The sequence below is a fragment of the Pinus tabuliformis genome, chromosome 5_1, assembly GCF_031772625.1.
Source record: "Pinus tabuliformis cultivar Carrire ecotype Pingquan chromosome 5_1, CPIR1, whole genome shotgun sequence".
In the NCBI taxonomy this organism is placed as follows: domain Eukaryota; kingdom Viridiplantae; phylum Streptophyta; class Pinopsida; order Pinales; family Pinaceae; genus Pinus; species Pinus tabuliformis.
This window is the reverse complement of record NC_142305.1, coordinates 651,641,844-651,659,562: the sequence shown is the minus strand read 5'-3', so window position 1 is coordinate 651,659,562 and position 17,719 is coordinate 651,641,844. Positions and strand designations below refer to the sequence as shown.

The 17,719-nt window shown below is 40.1% G+C and overlaps 2 protein-coding genes across 2 annotated transcripts in view; both read left to right on the top strand.

Annotated features, from left to right (window-relative positions):
- Positions 1–17,719, top strand: part of LOC149166679 (glycoside hydrolase family 2 protein) — a 471,778-nt gene that overhangs the window by 232,355 nt on the left and 221,704 nt on the right.
- Positions 574–3,587, top strand: LOC149166680 (E3 ubiquitin-protein ligase UPL5-like). Its single transcript, XM_089432734.1, has one exon. It carries the CDS (start codon positions 597–599, stop codon positions 3,567–3,569), a length of 2,973 nt encoding a protein of 990 aa, XP_089288860.1. The 5' UTR covers positions 574–596; the 3' UTR covers positions 3,570–3,587.

The following is a 17,719-nucleotide window of genomic DNA, read 5'->3' as shown; positions in this document are numbered from 1 at the left end:
CTTTGAGGAATTTATGAAACGCAGGCAGAAGGAATTGCAGCGTAGTGTGGTTCTTTGACAGTTACTGTGCTTTATTTGAAGAAAATTAGTATTATTTTTGAAGTTTTATAAACCTAGGGTCCGGAAAATGGCCGCAGAGGAAGTTTGCTGCAACGCAAAGTTCTGGATTTATATTCTCATAATTCTGCTGCTGGTTCTTTTCGCGGGTATGATGTCCGGCTTGACCCTCGGTCTCATGTCGCTCAGCTTGATGGATTTGGAGGTTCTGTCCAAATCTGGAACATCGGAGGATCGCAAGCACGCCAATGGGTCTCCTTCTCAATCTACTTTTGATCAATCTGGATGTGACGATGTTGTTGACGCGTTTAAATTGGGTGAATGCCGCATCTGCCAAGAGGAAGACGAGGAGAAGAACATGGAGGGCCCCTGTGCCTGCAGCGGCAGTCTAAAGTTTGCACATCGAAAATGCGTACAACGATGGTGCAATGAGAAGGGAAGTATTATATAGACAATTTGGAGGTTTTTTCGCGCGGCTTCATTGTAGCAGCCACAACAGGAGTAGCGGCGGTAGCAGCGGAGGAGGTGCTGGAAATGACATGGAAGAGAGGACGGGGGATCGAGTCTCGGGTACTGCGGCGGGGGGTTTTATGTGCTCTGCGCGGATGGCTTCATCGCTTATGACTCGGGCGGTCTGCATAAAGCGGAAATTGGACGAGGTCGAAAGCGGTTTGTTGGAGTCCTCGGCGTCCTCTGTCAATTCAAACGCGAGGGCGCGCAGGGAGCGGGAGACGTCTTCAGGCGAGAATTTCAGAAGCGGCAATCAGGATCCGGAAGGCAATTCCCCAAATGCTATTCAGGATTTCTCGTGCCAGCACCACGGTTTTGCTCGGGACAAGGTCCAGCCGGGAGGAGGTGAGATAGAAACCCTAGTTAATAATGAAAATTTCCAGATTGAAAACGGGAATTCCTTTGCTAGTACCGTAGGTGAGAGGGAAGATGTTATTGAGGAGCCTGCGATTGAGATTGGGAATAACGGATTTGAATTTGATGTCTTGGTCGGCTTAGAAGATGCCGAAACGAGAGGGTTGGATAAGGTTTTAGGTCAGAAGGACTGTGCTGTAAGCTCTCTTTCCAGTTTTTCAAGGGAGGGGCTTCTTTGGGAGGATGATGCAGTTTTAAGCGAATCCGTCGATGTAGGTACAGGTAGAGGTAGCTGTGTTTTGGACGAGGCTTCTGTCTGCTCCATTGAAGATTTGATGTTTAAGATTATAGATGAAGATATGGTCATGTCTTCGAAACCAAGGCTGCAATTTTTTGTTAGAACTTTTTTGGATGGACGCACGATTGTTATTCATGGCAGTGCATCAGACACTGTTGAGTCTGTTCAAAGGCAAATTCAGTTGAAAACTGGGTTGCCTATGTACGAACAGCGGCTCATATATGGTGGAAAGCAGTTGCAGCATGACCAAACATTAGGGGATTGCCATGTTGTTAATGATGCAATGCTTAATTTGGTGGCTCGCATGCGGAGCACGGCTCTTCCTCAGTCATGGCAACTTGTAAATGACTTCGTGTCTACTGTTAGATCTGTGTGCATGATGGGTGAGCAAGTGTCCAATATGCAAAGAAAACTGAACCATCTGCAGGATAGCATCCGCAATCAAGTCAAAGAGTTTCTTAAGATGGCTTCAAAGACTATTTCTGTTTCTGCTTCTGTTACTGTTTCAGAACACATGCAGGTATTTCAGTTGGCAGGGGCGACTTCGGCTTTGATTATGTTATTGCTTGCTCCATTACAGAGCAACCGTGAGTGTGCAGAAGAATCTATTAAACTGTTCTTGTCACCGAATGAAGATTTTCTGCCGAGTCATATTCATATATACTGTGCGCCCATTCTACTTGAGTTCTGTAAGCTGCTAGCAAAGAGTGTACCTGGCCATGATTTATACACGGTATGCCGCAATGCCCTTGCCTCTTTGCTGGACACTATTGGTGTTGCTCATGGAAGTCAATATTTCAATGAAGCTAAGGCAGAGACAATTGTTCAAGATTTATCTCCTTTTGTCCTCGAGCTTGCTATCAAGCTTTCTTCAAATTTATGTTGCGTAACTAGGCCATCCCTTTCCAAGGATAAGCCCGTTCACATGATGCAACATGTTAAAGAGGTGCATGATAAAGAGGCGCAGGATTTTACTGCTTTTGTAATACCTTTGTGCAAAGCCATGGAGGCAATTGATAGACCTGTAACATCTCACGTAATTGTAAGTAAAGGTCCACACATGGAAAACTGTTCTAGAACAGATTCCTTGATGGTAGCAGACATTGGATCCCATAAGTGGCTTTGCACAGTATTCAGGGAGCTTCTGCATAAGATTGATAGTTGCCTGGAGGCAGTGGCAAATATCGTTGTTGAACCAGGGCCATCCACACGTGAGGATTGCCCTATTGGCTGGGCTCCATTCCTCTTCATTCTGAAGGGCCTTCATGCCATTGCCAAGCTTTCCAAAGATGACATGGAAGATTTTCTATCGATGCTAAGTGCCCGCCGTTTAGCTTTAAATAATCTTATTCAACAGTTACCATTGCATGATGATCATTTTTGGTTACTTGAATATAGTTCCCTTCTTGATTTCGAGTCTAAGAGGTATCTAGTATTGGCTATGCTGCCAGAACCACAAGAAGATCATGATGAACGGCATGAAATTGTAGTCCATAGATCTCAGCTTCTTGTGGATTCATTTGAGCCACTTGCCTATGCAGAAGCCGATGCTTTACAGGGAGGAATTTCTGTGGAGTTTGCGACTGAGGAAGCAACTGGCCCAGGAGTTTTGCGGGAGTGGTTTTCATTAATATGCAGAGAAATTTTTAATCCTGCAAATGCTCTTTTCTTATGTTGCCCCAATGATCGGCGAAGATTTTTCCCCAACCCTGCATCTGGAGTGAATCCTGGTCATCTATCCTATTTCAAATTTTGTGGTCGTGTTATTGGTTTGGCATTGATGCATAGGGTGCAAATTGACATGGTCCTAGCTCGAACATTCTTCAAACAATTGGCTGGTCTCTCTATCTCCTGGGAGGATACGCAAGATGCAGATCCATACTTGTATTCAAGTTGCAAGAAAATCTTGGAAATGGATTCAGATATTCTGGACTCGGATCTACTAGGACTCACGTTTGTGACAGAAGTTGAAGAACTGGGTTCCCGAAAAGTCATGGAACTTTGTCCAGGGGGCAGGGACTTGGTTGTAAACAGTAAGAATCGACATCGATATGTTAAACTGCTGATTCAATGTCATTTTGTGACACCAGTTGCAGAGCAAATTAAATGCTTTGCCCAGGGGTTTTCTGATTTGCTTGGGAATTCAACACTCCAACAGTTTCTTCGAGCTTTAGAACCTGAAGATCTGGATCTAATGTTGTATGGGAAGGGTCATGATTTATGTGTACAGGATTGGAAAGACCATACGGAGTATCATGAATACACTGAAGCTGACGATCAAATTATTTGGTTCTGGCAGAAAGCAAGAACAAATTTGATTGGGAAACTATATCGAAGAATACAAATGTAGAAGATTGTAGATTAAAAAGAGAAAGGGACTCAAATACCAAGGATGCTGTGAATTGGGATGCAGTCAGATATGCTGATCTTGAAGATACTGCAGATGCCATCAAGGACCGAGGGATGAACAATGTTCTTGCAGGGAGAATAAAACGGTTTCTTGAGATGTTTCACACAGACGCATTGGCAGCATTGACCTAGAGTGGTTGAAGGATATTTCACCTGATGATGCAAACTGGCCTTTCCTGCCGATGATGATATGGACTCCTTGATGCTGTGAATTCCTTGATGATATGGACTTCCTGATGATGATAATATGGACGAGATTAACTCCTTGAAGAGTTGAACGAAAAGGAGTTGACGTATTCTCTAGAGATAAGTACTTTCTTGAATATTTTGATATTATGCTTTTAATTATTATTAGTCTCTTGTAATTGTAAATTTTGCTTGGATGGATTCGTTTTTACTATTATTTATGCTCCAGTAACAAACAAGTGGTAATGATGTTTATATTCTTACAAACTTCTAGATATTCATTTTGTTTAGTCATCCTCCTTTATAATTACTAGGGGACTCACTCCTCAACCTGTCTTCTTCTATCTTGCATAGAAACCACAAGTTGTTGAATGGTTAGAATCTGCTCTTGCCTTTTATAATCAATGGTGCTCTGTAATGATATATTCTTCACTGTTGGATTGATGCAATTTAGGAACATCTTTAACAATTGTTTGAAGGCTAGTTCTGTTGTTACATGCCTACCTCATACATGAACAGAACCATCACATAAACCTTAAACCTCACACATTCTACTGCTGGTGCATTTGATTACAGTTAATACAGTCTTTTGTTATTGACTCCTGTAGTTAATGTTTGGGACATTTCAATCTCTAAGATATTTCGCTGAGATGTGATGATAATTCTACTCTACTACAACCATGTAGATATTCCTCCTTGATAATTGAGTTTGTATAAAGTTCCTCTATGAGACCTTTCTTCAAGTTCGTATGAAAACTTCTGTAGGTGTTTTCTTAAATAGTTTTTACTTCAGAAAATATATATATACTGTGGACAAATAACAATCAATGAGGCCTCTAAAGAGTCACATATAATATCTTCCTTACTCAAAATTACCCCAGCTGTTATACATAATTTAGCCATATTATTATCACGATACCACAGTAAAAGATGTAGGATTCCCTCCTGTATATTCTCTTAGTTTCTAATAAATTTCTGAGTTTTGTGTGAAGGTTACAGTGATCCCTTTTGCACATCAGTTGTTATCTGTTAGCTGTAGGTAAACAGTTTTCCACTATACTTCCAGTTAAATGATAACAGAACCAGCAAATTGAGCTCAAGCGGTTATATATACCATTCACAGTTATTCAACAAGGAATACAATGCTATTAAACACCATGTGATGAGGAACTAACTCAGAATTGCAAACAGCCATTAACTCATTCATATAAAGGCATAAAAATAACTAGTATAATGCATAGAACTTAAGTTCGGACCCTGGAATGTGCGCTGGCAAAAGATCTGGAAACAGTAGTTCACTTGGCATGAATATCAACTCCTTGGTACTGAAACAGTCAATAGGATCGGATACTACGCAACATTCAGACCTAATTTAGCAATAAGATAAGTGATGAATACAACCTGAGCAAAGGTTCCATGAGCATAAATTCAACCCATAGGGCCATGGTATTGAAAGAGTACTACCATTTAAACATAGAGCAATGTTCGGTGTATTATTGTTAAAGGAAATGTTGAGTTCAAAATATGTTCCGCAAATATGTTGCATACCATACTTTGAGCTAGGTATTTCAATCAATTTATATATAAAAGAACACAACAAATAACAGTATTGTTAAAAAGAAGGAATTGAGATTTGTCTTTGCTAATGACTGTCCATATGATGCATTTTGTTACCAAGTAAGACAATAACCCAGTTAGTTGTTACTGGAGCAAACACATACAGATCAATGAAAGTTTGGAACATAACGATATGTGCTCGTAAGATCAAATATCAAGTGGCAGTTAGCAATTTAAAGTCATGAGTTTTATGCACAAACAATACACGAAAGAATGATTATATTGTAAATATGAAAGCTAATGACATGAATAGATTATGGCAAGGTATGTTATACTTTAGATGACATGTATGAAATATACGTAAGCTATGTGTTTTTGAAAATATTAATGCACATGTTATAAATGCATGGACAAGTGTTTATGATTGCAGATAAAATCCGTTACCAAAATGACCACGTGATGACAGAAACTTCAAAACAATTAAGGCTCAAAGAGATTCCATGATAGGGTATTAACCCTGATTCTACTGGGAGGGGTGGAGGTGTTGCCCACCGTTTATCCTCTAAAACCTGGGGTCATGGGAGGATTGTGCGAGTCACGCTCCCCTAGACGTGTGATGATGATTGCCGGATGCCTACTGGGAAATCAGGTCGATATAGTCGACACTGCCATCCTTAGAGTTTATGCATGGTTAGGTCAGTATAGCTGACGCCATGGCATACTCCAGTAGAGGATGGATAGGATGGGAGCGGAAGAGATTAGGAAGGATAGGATGATTTTAAAATAGCTTGGGAACCTGGTTTGGGCAAGGCATGACCATTAACATTAGAAATCTATCAGCGTTGAAAATCACAAATTTTAAAGTGTCCTCACGATCATAAATGAAAATTCAATCACATAATACAATCCTTACATACCCTAAAGGAATTATCAATATACTTTATAAACCCTTAACTTCGGGACGAAGTTCTTTTGAAGGAGGGGTGTATGTAACAACCCATCTCAAATCACGAACAACATAACAATATTAGCATGCATGTGAGGCATACATATGATAGCTACATATGCATGCATCATATACATTGCACTAGTATATATATATATATATATATATATATATATATATATATATATATATATATACATCGACTATATATCGACTATTCATGGAGAATGTCTAAATATAAGATAAATGAATTAATTATCAAAGGTGTAAATTAAATACCTAATTCTCGTAAATAGAAGAAATATACACTCAATAAGAAATATAGTTGAGTTTATTCATATGTTTACATATATAACCCAAAATGTGTACTAATAAAACTAAACCCATAAACCTTATGATTAAACTTGATATTTTATAAAACATAAAATAATATGTAATATTTAAAATCATCATGGTCTTATACTATTTAAATTAAAGTACCAACTGTCATAATTAAAGTGACACCATTCGATGTTGTGAAGATCTGATTCAATTAAAGGCAAATATCATGACAAAGCAGTCACCGCCTAACAAAATCTTATCCTTTCATAAAGGCGGTGAACAGATGCGTAGAGAGGAGGAACCTCTGCTATTTAAAGGGAGGAAGGAGGATTTCAAAGGGGGGGTGTTCTATGCCTGTGGATGGGGAAGGTTGTATATACTGTGAGTGGAAAAACTGAACCGAGTGCTGTTGAAGGAAGAAGGAGAGGAAATTTATCCATACTGCTTATAATTCAGAACTATTGAGCCTTACTTGTTTTGAAGTCTCTAGGCACGGGGGAACGGTATGCATCGGTTGAGAAGCATACTGGATTGAGTATCTAGGTATACTCGGTTTGGCTGGGTGGTTTTGGTCATTCGGTAACGAGAGCGCTGGAGAAGTTCTGCAGCATCCTCATCGCAACAGCCATAGCAGATCAGGTAAGTACTTCGTCAAATCTATTAATACCATTTCAGACAGTTTCAGCAATCTTTACAGTTTCACAGTTCAGTAATGGCTCTTAATTTAGTACGGCCATTACAAGCTGATTTGAAGGAGATGCTTTAGCTTGGTCTTGGAGAGCTTTTTTATTCTTTTAATGACCCCTACAAATATGTAACATACCCAAGAAGGGTCCTTCATACATGACATTGACTCAATTGGACTTTTATGACTTTATGACAAAACCTAAATGTTCACAATGGGAATCTTAACTAAAATAATATTCCTTGATCATGAAACCCATGATTCAAGTTCTACAAAAATAATTTTATTTTCTTCTTTACATCAATTACATAAAATCACAATTACATATGTCATTATGAAGACTGAACCTAGTTACATTTTTTAACACTCCCTCTTAACTAGGGAGGTATTCAGAATGGTACTTGGTCATTCTCAATCTGAAGGATTCTCATTAGAAGAGTTGGATTGGTAACTCATCTGTATAGCATCATATCAATCAACATTGTCACATAGCAAGGCCTTGACTAAGAACTCTATCTCTACACAAGATTTGAGCTCAATGCTGATGAGACCAATGATGTATAGACACCCTTATCATTGTCTCTCTCAGAACATACCCCACCTGGGTTTTTAGGGTGTGTTCCACCAGGTCTATTCTTATCATGGATTCGTAGTCCTCAAATAATATAGATCCTCTACGACTACTCTTATATTGGATACCCTAACTCATCTTCAAAGAGCATCAGATGCTAGATGTTTACCCAATCCTCCATTTTGTCTTCCCAAGTGAAGACAAGAATGATGTGTCTATCTCTCCCTTTTAATTAGGGAGGACATACCTATTCCAATGAACGAATGTACTCATTCCTACAAAAGGAATGTACCTAAGCTCCTTCTTGGGTTAGGAATTTGCTTCCAAGTTTCTACCAAGTAAGGAACTTGTTTCTAGGCTCGCTCATAATTAGGGACCTATGGTAGCTCCTCAGGTGGAGATGATGGGACAACCAGCTACTTGAAGAACTCCTCCTCACGATGTCATGAACTTTCCTTCTTTATTCAGGAGTCTTCATGTTTTGGGACTTCTTTGGAGGGCATAGACCATCCATCACTTTTATCCATGAGTTAGTCATGTCATTATTCCTTTCATCGGAAAGTGATCCATCAGTTGGCCTTCCTTCATGCCATGCTGCCTTTTTCATGTGATGTCTCCTTAAGGATCTTTCATCCTACTACATGGACATTAGTGGTGGAAGATATCCATATCTCTTCCCTTGGCAACCCTGCATAAGCCCATCCATATATCATTCAAAAATAAAGGAATGAACATTAAATCAAAATAAACTTTGTGATGGTCTTTCATCATGACATCTTCTAGTTTGCATCAACGTCCTGCATACACATTGACACATCTCCCAATGATATATACTATTAAGGGTCTCTTTCTTTTTCGTACTTCATCAGAGTCCACATATCTTTCATGGAGATATCCTAATCAAAAACCTTAGTCCTTGGGTGTTGATTGCCTTCTACATGGTTGCATATTCCAAAATCTCTTTGCTTATATCTTTACACATTCCAAGGAACTTCCATTAAGAGTTCCTCCAATTGTTGTCAACCACCTCATATTTCATATGAGGACATATTATGTTGATTTCATCTAGTGAATGTGTGATCCATGTTGATTTTTGGTAACATTGGACGTGCTCTAGCCATGAAGTTTGGTGGAGGCTAAGGTGCATGAGATCTCCAAGACCCAAAAATTGTTTGGAAAATTTCCACTCGATGAAGAGATATTAAAATAATTAATATTTTTAATGGGTTCCTAAGTCTAAACTTAGGAAAATAAAAATATTAATGTGTATTAATATAAAATGGGTGAGAAAGTTCTAAGTGACGAGGATCAAGCCAGATCTAATCTTAGCCGTTGATTAGGGACTTAATCTCGACCGTTGAATCATCAACAGGAAAAGTATAATGGGAGGCTTGAGGGTTAGTTGGAGACACACCAAGAGAGATCAAGAATTCGATTTTCTGGGGCTGGGTTTGCTGAGGAAATCGAGTTAGTGATCAGTTGCAGTGGGGTAGTTCAGCAAGGGATTTCCATCCAAGGCTAAAGAATACATATCAGAGAGGCAGTGAAGTGCCGGGAGGGACAACGCAGGCCCAAGAAGGGCTGAGCAGAGGCCCGAGGAGCCATCGTAGAGGATGCAGAGGGTTGTAGAGGCTGACGCAGAGGACGCAGAGGGCTTCAAAGGTAGCGTTAGGAGATTCTGTGGGGTAGACTGGGAGTTGATTAGTGGATCCTGAGCCGGGAGAGGGTGACGTAGTTCTAGAGCAATGCTTGGAGCAACTTTCGTTGTCCAGCACAAGGAACAGTCAGAGTCACTGTGGGGTTGATCATCCGGTTGCTGATTTGCCGGAATATCTGTCTCCGGAGAGAGGTACTACTGCCAAGGATATTCTCTGAAGGGTGAGCCATTTCTGGCACCCTAGTTGTATTCATAAATCTTCTTAATAATAAAACCCTCTACATGTTGCACCGATTTTCCCGAATTGGGTTTTTTCGGGGACGATTGTCCAAAAATAACGGTGTCCCTTGTGTGACTGTCTCAATTTATTTCAGTGCATGATCTGTATATTTTTGAAGGCTGCATTGTGTTTACTTCGATGCTTATGTAATTAAATAACTTGTTAATGTAAAGAACAAGTAGGAGATAGTAAACCAGACATTGCAATAGGGGTTTCTGATGTGTTAGATTCAGGAATTTTCACATGGTATCAAAGGGATTGCATATCATAGGAGATTGAAGGCACTAGATGGGAAATCTAAGAGTTTGTAGCAGAGAAGCAGCTGTCTCGAGAGACAGCGCTATTCCAGAGCCAGAGATAGAAGGAAGGGTGACGCAGTGTAGAGAAAGTGACACAGAGGCTCACATAGTGCCTGTGTCAGCATTTTGAGCCAGGAGAGGAAGACATAGTAGGTAGGAGGAGTCCACACAATAGCTGGGTCAACAGTCCAGGCCAGTGCAGAGGCAGAGGGGGCGCAGATCAGGCCTACACAGTGCCAAGTCATCTTTCTCACCCAGCAAGGATTGACGCAGTGGCCAGGAGGAGATGATCCAGTTATCACTATGATTGCGTAGAGCCAGAAGGGCTCAGATTCTTCGAGTTGTTGGGGCTAACGGAGCTGTGCAGATTTTGATTTGAGGAGCCGGTGGGACATTGTCTCTGTTAGTGAAGAACAATGTCTAAGGAGACTGAACCAAGGTAGAGGGAAGCACTACCTCGACAAATTTCTAGCCAAGAAATCTAGATCCGTGTTGTAGCGCCAAAGGAGGATTGAAGAGGAGTGATTCGACAGTTGGCTTGAGGATTTCCGAGAGGGAAATCAAGACTCAGAGGGAGTCTAAAGAAGAAGAGCAGAGATGGTGGTGAACGGATTGAGGGATTAGGATAGATTGAACGGGGCTTCCAATTTTGTCATCTGGAAGGCTAGGATCCTGGCAATCCTGAATAAACATCGCATCAAGGACTATGCCTTGAGAACCGTAGCTGTCCCAGTTGACCCTGATGCAAATGAGAAGTATGAGGAGGCCCAGGCAAAGGCGGAATGCATGATCCTAGACGGGGTCAAAGATCATGTCATACCACATATTGCTGAGAAGAACACAACAGGTGAGATGTGGTAGATCGTGACCACCTTATACCAGGGATCTTCCGTGCAGTGGAAGATGTTATTGGAAAATCAGTTTAGGTCATATCAGATGCAGAAAGGAGAGGAGATAGATCCCTTCCTTCTCAGGTTGCAAGGGATTCACAACCAACTTACTTCCGTGGGGTCTACACCAGATCCCGAGTTCATGGTCAGGATTTCCCTGAATGCAGTCTCTGAGGACTGGGAGACATTTGTCCAAAGAATCTTGGGTAGAGTGACTCTTTCCAGTTGGGAGGAGATGTGGGTAGCTCTTCGACAGGAAGAGCTCAGGAGAATGACCAAGGCAGGGAGCAGTGGGAAAGGAGTTCAAATCAAGAAGGAGGAGGAGGATGATGTGGCTCTAGCATCTGCGGGACAACAGGGGGTTCAGAAGAGGAAGAAGAAAGACATCTCCAAGGTCAAGTGCTTCAATTGTGGGGAGTTGGGACATTATGCCTCTCAGTGCCCCAAGAAGAAAGGCAAGGGAGAAGCTTCCGATTCAAAGGCTGCTCCAACAAAGGCGGAGAAGGAGGTCAACGCTGATGATGATTGTGCCATGATTGCTCATGCATCTCTACAGAAGAGGTGGGGAGACATAGAGTTGTAATCGAGAGGACTATATAAAGGGGCAAGATCCTTGAGGTGCCCAAACTCTTGGATCACATCCGGCTACGAGAGCCCTTAAAGATAGTAGCATGATGACAAGTGTCAGGTGGAGCAAGGCGTGATGGAGCGACAAGGCAATGCTAGAGTGCAGACGTCTGTAGTAGTGCAGTGGAGGTTGCAGTAGTGCGAGAGACACATAAGAGGTTGCAACAATGTAGTGGCAGTAGAGGGAGCACAGGATAGCAGCATAGGTAGCTTCAACATCATGAGGCTTCCAGACTGAACGAGATGTCAGTGTTTGGGGGAAGTCAATTACTTACTTCTCGGTAACTGAGTTGCAGTGCAGCAGTTAGCAGTAGCAGTGCTACGGGCAACATGATGCAGCATGTTGAGAGGGAGCTGCAGTATAGATGTAGCAATGGCAGTGTTAGTGTCATGGGCAGCAGTACAGGAAGTAGCAGTGCAGTGGATGTGGGGCAGTAGGCCAAGCATCAACACAAAGGACCTATGCGAAAGATTAGTGTGATGCTTCTATGGTGAAGCATTACTAGAGCACATTCCTCGCTAAGAGGGAGTGTTGATTTTTGGTAGCATCGGATGTGCTCTAGCCATGAAATTTGGTGGAGAGGCTAAGGCACATGAGATCTCCAAGACCAAGAAATTGTTTGGCGAAATTCCACCCGGATGAAGAGATATTAAAATAATTAATATTTTTAATGGGTTCCTAAGTTTAAACTCAGGAAAATAAAAATATTAATGTGTATTAATATAAAACGAGTGAGAAAGTTCCAAGTGACGAGGATCAAGCCAGATCTAATCTTAGCCATTGCTCAGGGACTTAATCTCGGCCGTTGAATCATCAACAGGAAAAGCATAAGAGGAGGCTTGAGGGTTAGTTGGAGACACACCAAGAGAGATCAAGAATTCGATTTTCCGGGGCTGGGTTTGCTGAGGAAATTGAGTTAGTGATCAGTTGTAATGAGGGGCAGTTCAACAAGGGATTTCCATCCAAGGCTGAAGAATACATATCAGAGAGGCAGTGAAGTGTCGTGAGGGTCAACGCAAGCCCAAGAAGGGTTGATGCAGAGGCTTGAGGAGCCAGCGCAGAGGATGCAGAGGGCCATAGAGGCTGACGTAGAGGACGCAAAGGGCTTCAGAGGCAGCGCTGGTGGATTCTGTGGGGTAGACTAGGAGCTGATCAACAGATCCTGAGCCGGGAGAGGGTGACGCAGTTCTAAAGCAGTGCTTGGAGCAACTTCCCCTGTCCAGCACAAGGAACAGTCAGAGTCATTGTGGGGTTGATCATTTGGGTGATGATTCGCTGGAATATTTGTCTCCAGAGACAGGTACTACTGCCAAGGATATTCTCAGAATGATGAGTCATTTCTGTCACCCTAGTTGTATTCAAAAATCTACTTAATAATAAAACCCTCTACATGTTGCACTAATTTTCCCGAATTGGGTTTTTTCGGGGACAATTGTCCAAAAATAACGGTGTCCCTTGTGTGATTGTCTTAGATTATTTCAGTGCATGATCTGTATATCTGTGAAGGCTGCATTTGTGTTTACTTCGATGTTTATGCAATTAAATAACTTGTTAATGTAAAGAACAAGTAGGAGATAGTAAACCAAACATTGTAGTAGGGGTTTCTGATGTGTTAGATTTAGGAATTTTCACAATCCATGCCTTCCTGCATCCTTTCAAAGGAGGAGATCCTTTTCCTTTGATCATGTTCTTGAGATAGAGAATTGATCCATGTTACGTGCAACCATATGACATGACTCTAAAATATCAAATGTAAGCATACATACCTCATTGTCCTTTATGTCATCAAGAATTCCTTCAACAACTTCCTTGATTGAACAAACTTCAATCTCTTGATCTACTTCACCTCTTTTGTCATCATACCATCATCCCATGAATTCCACAAGTTTGAATTCTTGATGAAACCCTTGCTTCCTTTTGATTGGTGAACCTTTCGACGAAGATTCCAATAGAGGATCTTGAGTATCCTCATCCAACAGATGTTTCCTTTTGAAAAATATATGATGAGCCTTGTACTAGATGACCTTTTCTTTCTTTTTCGATAAGTACCACTTATGTTACTAATGAGGTTAGCAAGAGCTATTTCCATAGGTGACTGTCATAGACTTCTATTTCAACCATCTTTCATGCTTCTCTATGATGATGTCATGAACTCTTGGTTTCACTATGATGCCATGATGCATCCTATCATTTTCATAGGGAATTATGATAGCCATATCTTATAACAGAAAAACAGGAACTTGAAAAGAACTATGTGTGGAAGACTATCTCAATCATAGTAGAGATCTCTTACTTCCTCTTCCGCGGAATTCTTCTTTTCAACTTCCTCTACTTCTTCAGTGATATGGGCTTCCTTTCTTCCCCTTTTGTTATTATCCTTCTTGAGCTTAGGACTTCCATAGCATTGAATCTTAGCCATGTTCTTCTTCTCTTTTTGGGGACCAAATTTTCCCTTCCTTTTTGTCATGGTGGCATATGCTTGATTTTGTTCACTGGTTCCCACATCAGTTTTATCCCTCAGCTTGGTTTCTTCAATCTTGCATAGTGACCATAAATCTTGGAATGGAGTAGCTTCTTTGTTCCCATAAATGCTTGAAGTAAAGTTACCAAGCATTCATCTCCAAACACCAAGCTTCTCTCCCCCTTTTGACATCAAGAGAAAAGCGCTGAAAATGCTAAATGAAGGCATCTATCCCCCTTTGTAGAGAGGACCACTGTAGGTCTGATCTAGTGGATATGAAAACTGCATACTGACCATGGTCCCCCTGAGCATATGCTGGACCTTCTGAAGATATTCAATAGAGTACAAGAGTTTATGACTCAACCAACTATGTCCTTTCCTATCACCAATGGCTCATGATTACATCAATCACCCAACTCAGTGGGGTTACATATTTGACCCAACATTACATCATTTGCCCAAAATAATGGGATTACATACAAAAACTGACTTGATCCCAATAGCCCATACATGACTGAATATTACAATGACTACAATTGGGTCTTTTTCATGACCTTTACATCAAGAGACATATATGACACTTATAACCAAAGACAAGAACCTCAACCATGAGGTAGCAAGATCATAATAGTCATCAACAACCATCATTTTACATATATGAATCTGCAACATAAATATCTAATAGCAACAACATAGACAACAACATGAACATCTTCATCATCAAGAAGCTATGTAAGATAAGGCACTGTAGCTCCAATGTCATCAACCTGTGACCAAGTATGCAGTAGCAGCAACATATCAATAAACATCCTCTCGACTTTATGTAACATGTTTTTTCCACATATAGGAAGAGCCATATCAATCTCTTGAACTACAATACCATCATATTATCTCCATGCATCCATCAAAGACTAGGAGAACATTCGACATCGTTAATGACCATAACATATACTTCATCAAGAATTATCACACCATAAACAACTTCACCAAAATGAAATTCAAGTAATCATCCATAAGATCACTATCTGCAATTCATCCATCATTGATAACCCATGACATAGTGACAACAATATATATATATATATATATATATATATAATCAATGAGAAATGCCAACAATATGAACTCATCATCATCAACCAATCGTAACATAAGATTGTGCAATCAAGCTCTGTTAGTAACTCATCTCCTTGATCTCATGTCATCAAGATCAACATGCTCTCTTCACACATAAGAAGGGCCACAATCCTCAAACAACATATACATCATCATATGTGGCATATAGGTAGTGCAAACAAAGAGAACCTTCAACATCACGAATCATACAACTGATTAGAAGCATCATCAACCAACATCTTCATATCCTCCTTATCAAGTATATCAAGTTTTAACAACAGCAAGAATGAGACACCATTAACAACTCAAGCAACATATAGGCATCATCCATGACTTCCCCATATGGAATTCATGCATCACTATTGACAGAATGACAACAACATATGTATTTTCAGCAACAAGAACTGTATATCAGCAATGATATATACTCATCATAAACATCATCATGCAACAAGGAATGCTTAAGAAACCATAATGCCAACAATGGATCATTTTAAAAGCATAGCAGATGCTGCCCCTGAACCTATGCCAACTCTTCATCATCAAATCTGATATTATATCCATCTCATCAATCAGCAAATGCAGCAAGAATCTTTTTCAACAACACCAATATAAAGTTTTGCAACCATAACATGAACCAATCATCATTCCTAAGCAACATTTGAGCATCATTAACAGACTGTAACCAATCAATATCAAAACCAAAAAGCCAATAATAACTGATTGAAGCATATCAGAAGCTCCCCCTGAGTCTGTGCCACTGTTTATTCATCCCAGAGAAACATACACAATTGTCTACATCAAAACATGCATATACACACGATTGTCCTTCATGTGATCCACGTACAGAAAGTAAATTGCTGATTTTTCATAACAACAACCCCCCCTGAACATGACATGTCTGTTCTTGTTCATTGTAACTTCATTGAATGCAGTGTTAGTAATATAAATATTACCAAAATATCGAAACATCATAGGGAATCATTGTCAATACATACATATGCATAGCTCCCCCTGAGATCCTACACCATAGATCTTGTAGACCTGATAGTCATCACCTGTTCTCCATGAGGTTATGTGCCTCACATTCACTTCTGCAAACACTGTTAAAAGTATGCCTTAAGAGCAATGGACTGTAATAGGGTCTGTCATCTTTTACTTTGAATCTGAAGAAGAGGAGCTATGCCTCTTATTTATGCCTGAATTCTTCTTTACTAGCATATATAATTTTCAGGATTTCTATATCTTCTTGCTATAACCTTTCCAGTTTCTTTGTCTATAACGTTGCATTTAGTAGAATATTAAGCTTTAGCCCTTGAACTAATAATGCATCAATTGCTTTTGCATACTTCTCAAGTTTGATTCTACCTTTTCCCATAACTTTTGTTGGAGCACTATTTCCAAGAATCACCTTACCATCTTTGTTTTTCTTGAGAGACTCAAACTTGTCCTTATCTCCAGTCATGTGATGAGAGCATCCGCTATCTATGTACCATTCATCTTCATCTTCAAATGAACAAAGAGAAAGACCACACCTTATCTGTTCTTCTTCTTTCTGCTTATTATGAGAAGTGCTGGTGGATCCATCTTTCTAAGGTCTTTTGGTAACAATATTCTTATCTAATTGCTTGCCATGTTGTCTGTGGAGATCCATTGACTTGTTCCTGCATTCTTTTGCTACATGCCCAAACTTGTTACAAGTATAACATCTTATATGACCAAAAAAGGGAGTAGAGGAATTATAATATTTCTATTTCATATTCCTCCTATTGCAATCAATAGCTTTGTGACCAAATATGTTGCAAGCAAAGCAATATCCCTTAAAGAAACCTGAGTACCTGGGAGCTGATGATCTTCTTGTGAAGTGGCTATTTGCTTGAGATCGAAATCTGCTTCTGCAATTTGTTGCAATGTGTCCATAGTTATGACATGTAAAACATTCAACATCATTGATCAGAGGAGAGAATTGATTAATATTTCTATTATTGGGAGCAAATGATTTCCTTTGAAAATCCATTTTCCTTGGATGTTGATCTGGTTGACTTCTTATCTCTTTATCCTTCAAGTTCCTTGCATGAGCCTGTGAGCTAGATTCTCCTTTTATAGTTTCATGAAAGCCAAGACCAGATTTAATGGCAGGATAATTTTGACTACTAAGAATGTTATCCAAAATCTTAGTACTATCTTGAAATCTTAATTGACCCTTTTCTGCTAGCTTACCTTCTAGAATACTTACCTCAACCTCTTTTTCACCTCTAGTCTTTTCCAATTGAGTTCTCAACTCAATGATTTCCTTCTTAAGCCTATTTTCTTGTTCTTCAAATACTTGAAGAATCTCCTCATATCATTTGTTTGACTTTTCAAGATCAGATTTGAGAGAGATGATTTATGCTTCAAGTCCTTCACAGTAACTGGTTCTTTCTTTAAGCTCCTCGGTTCTTGTATCCTCTTCGTTCACTTTATTTCTTAATGATGCTACTTCATCCTGCAGTCT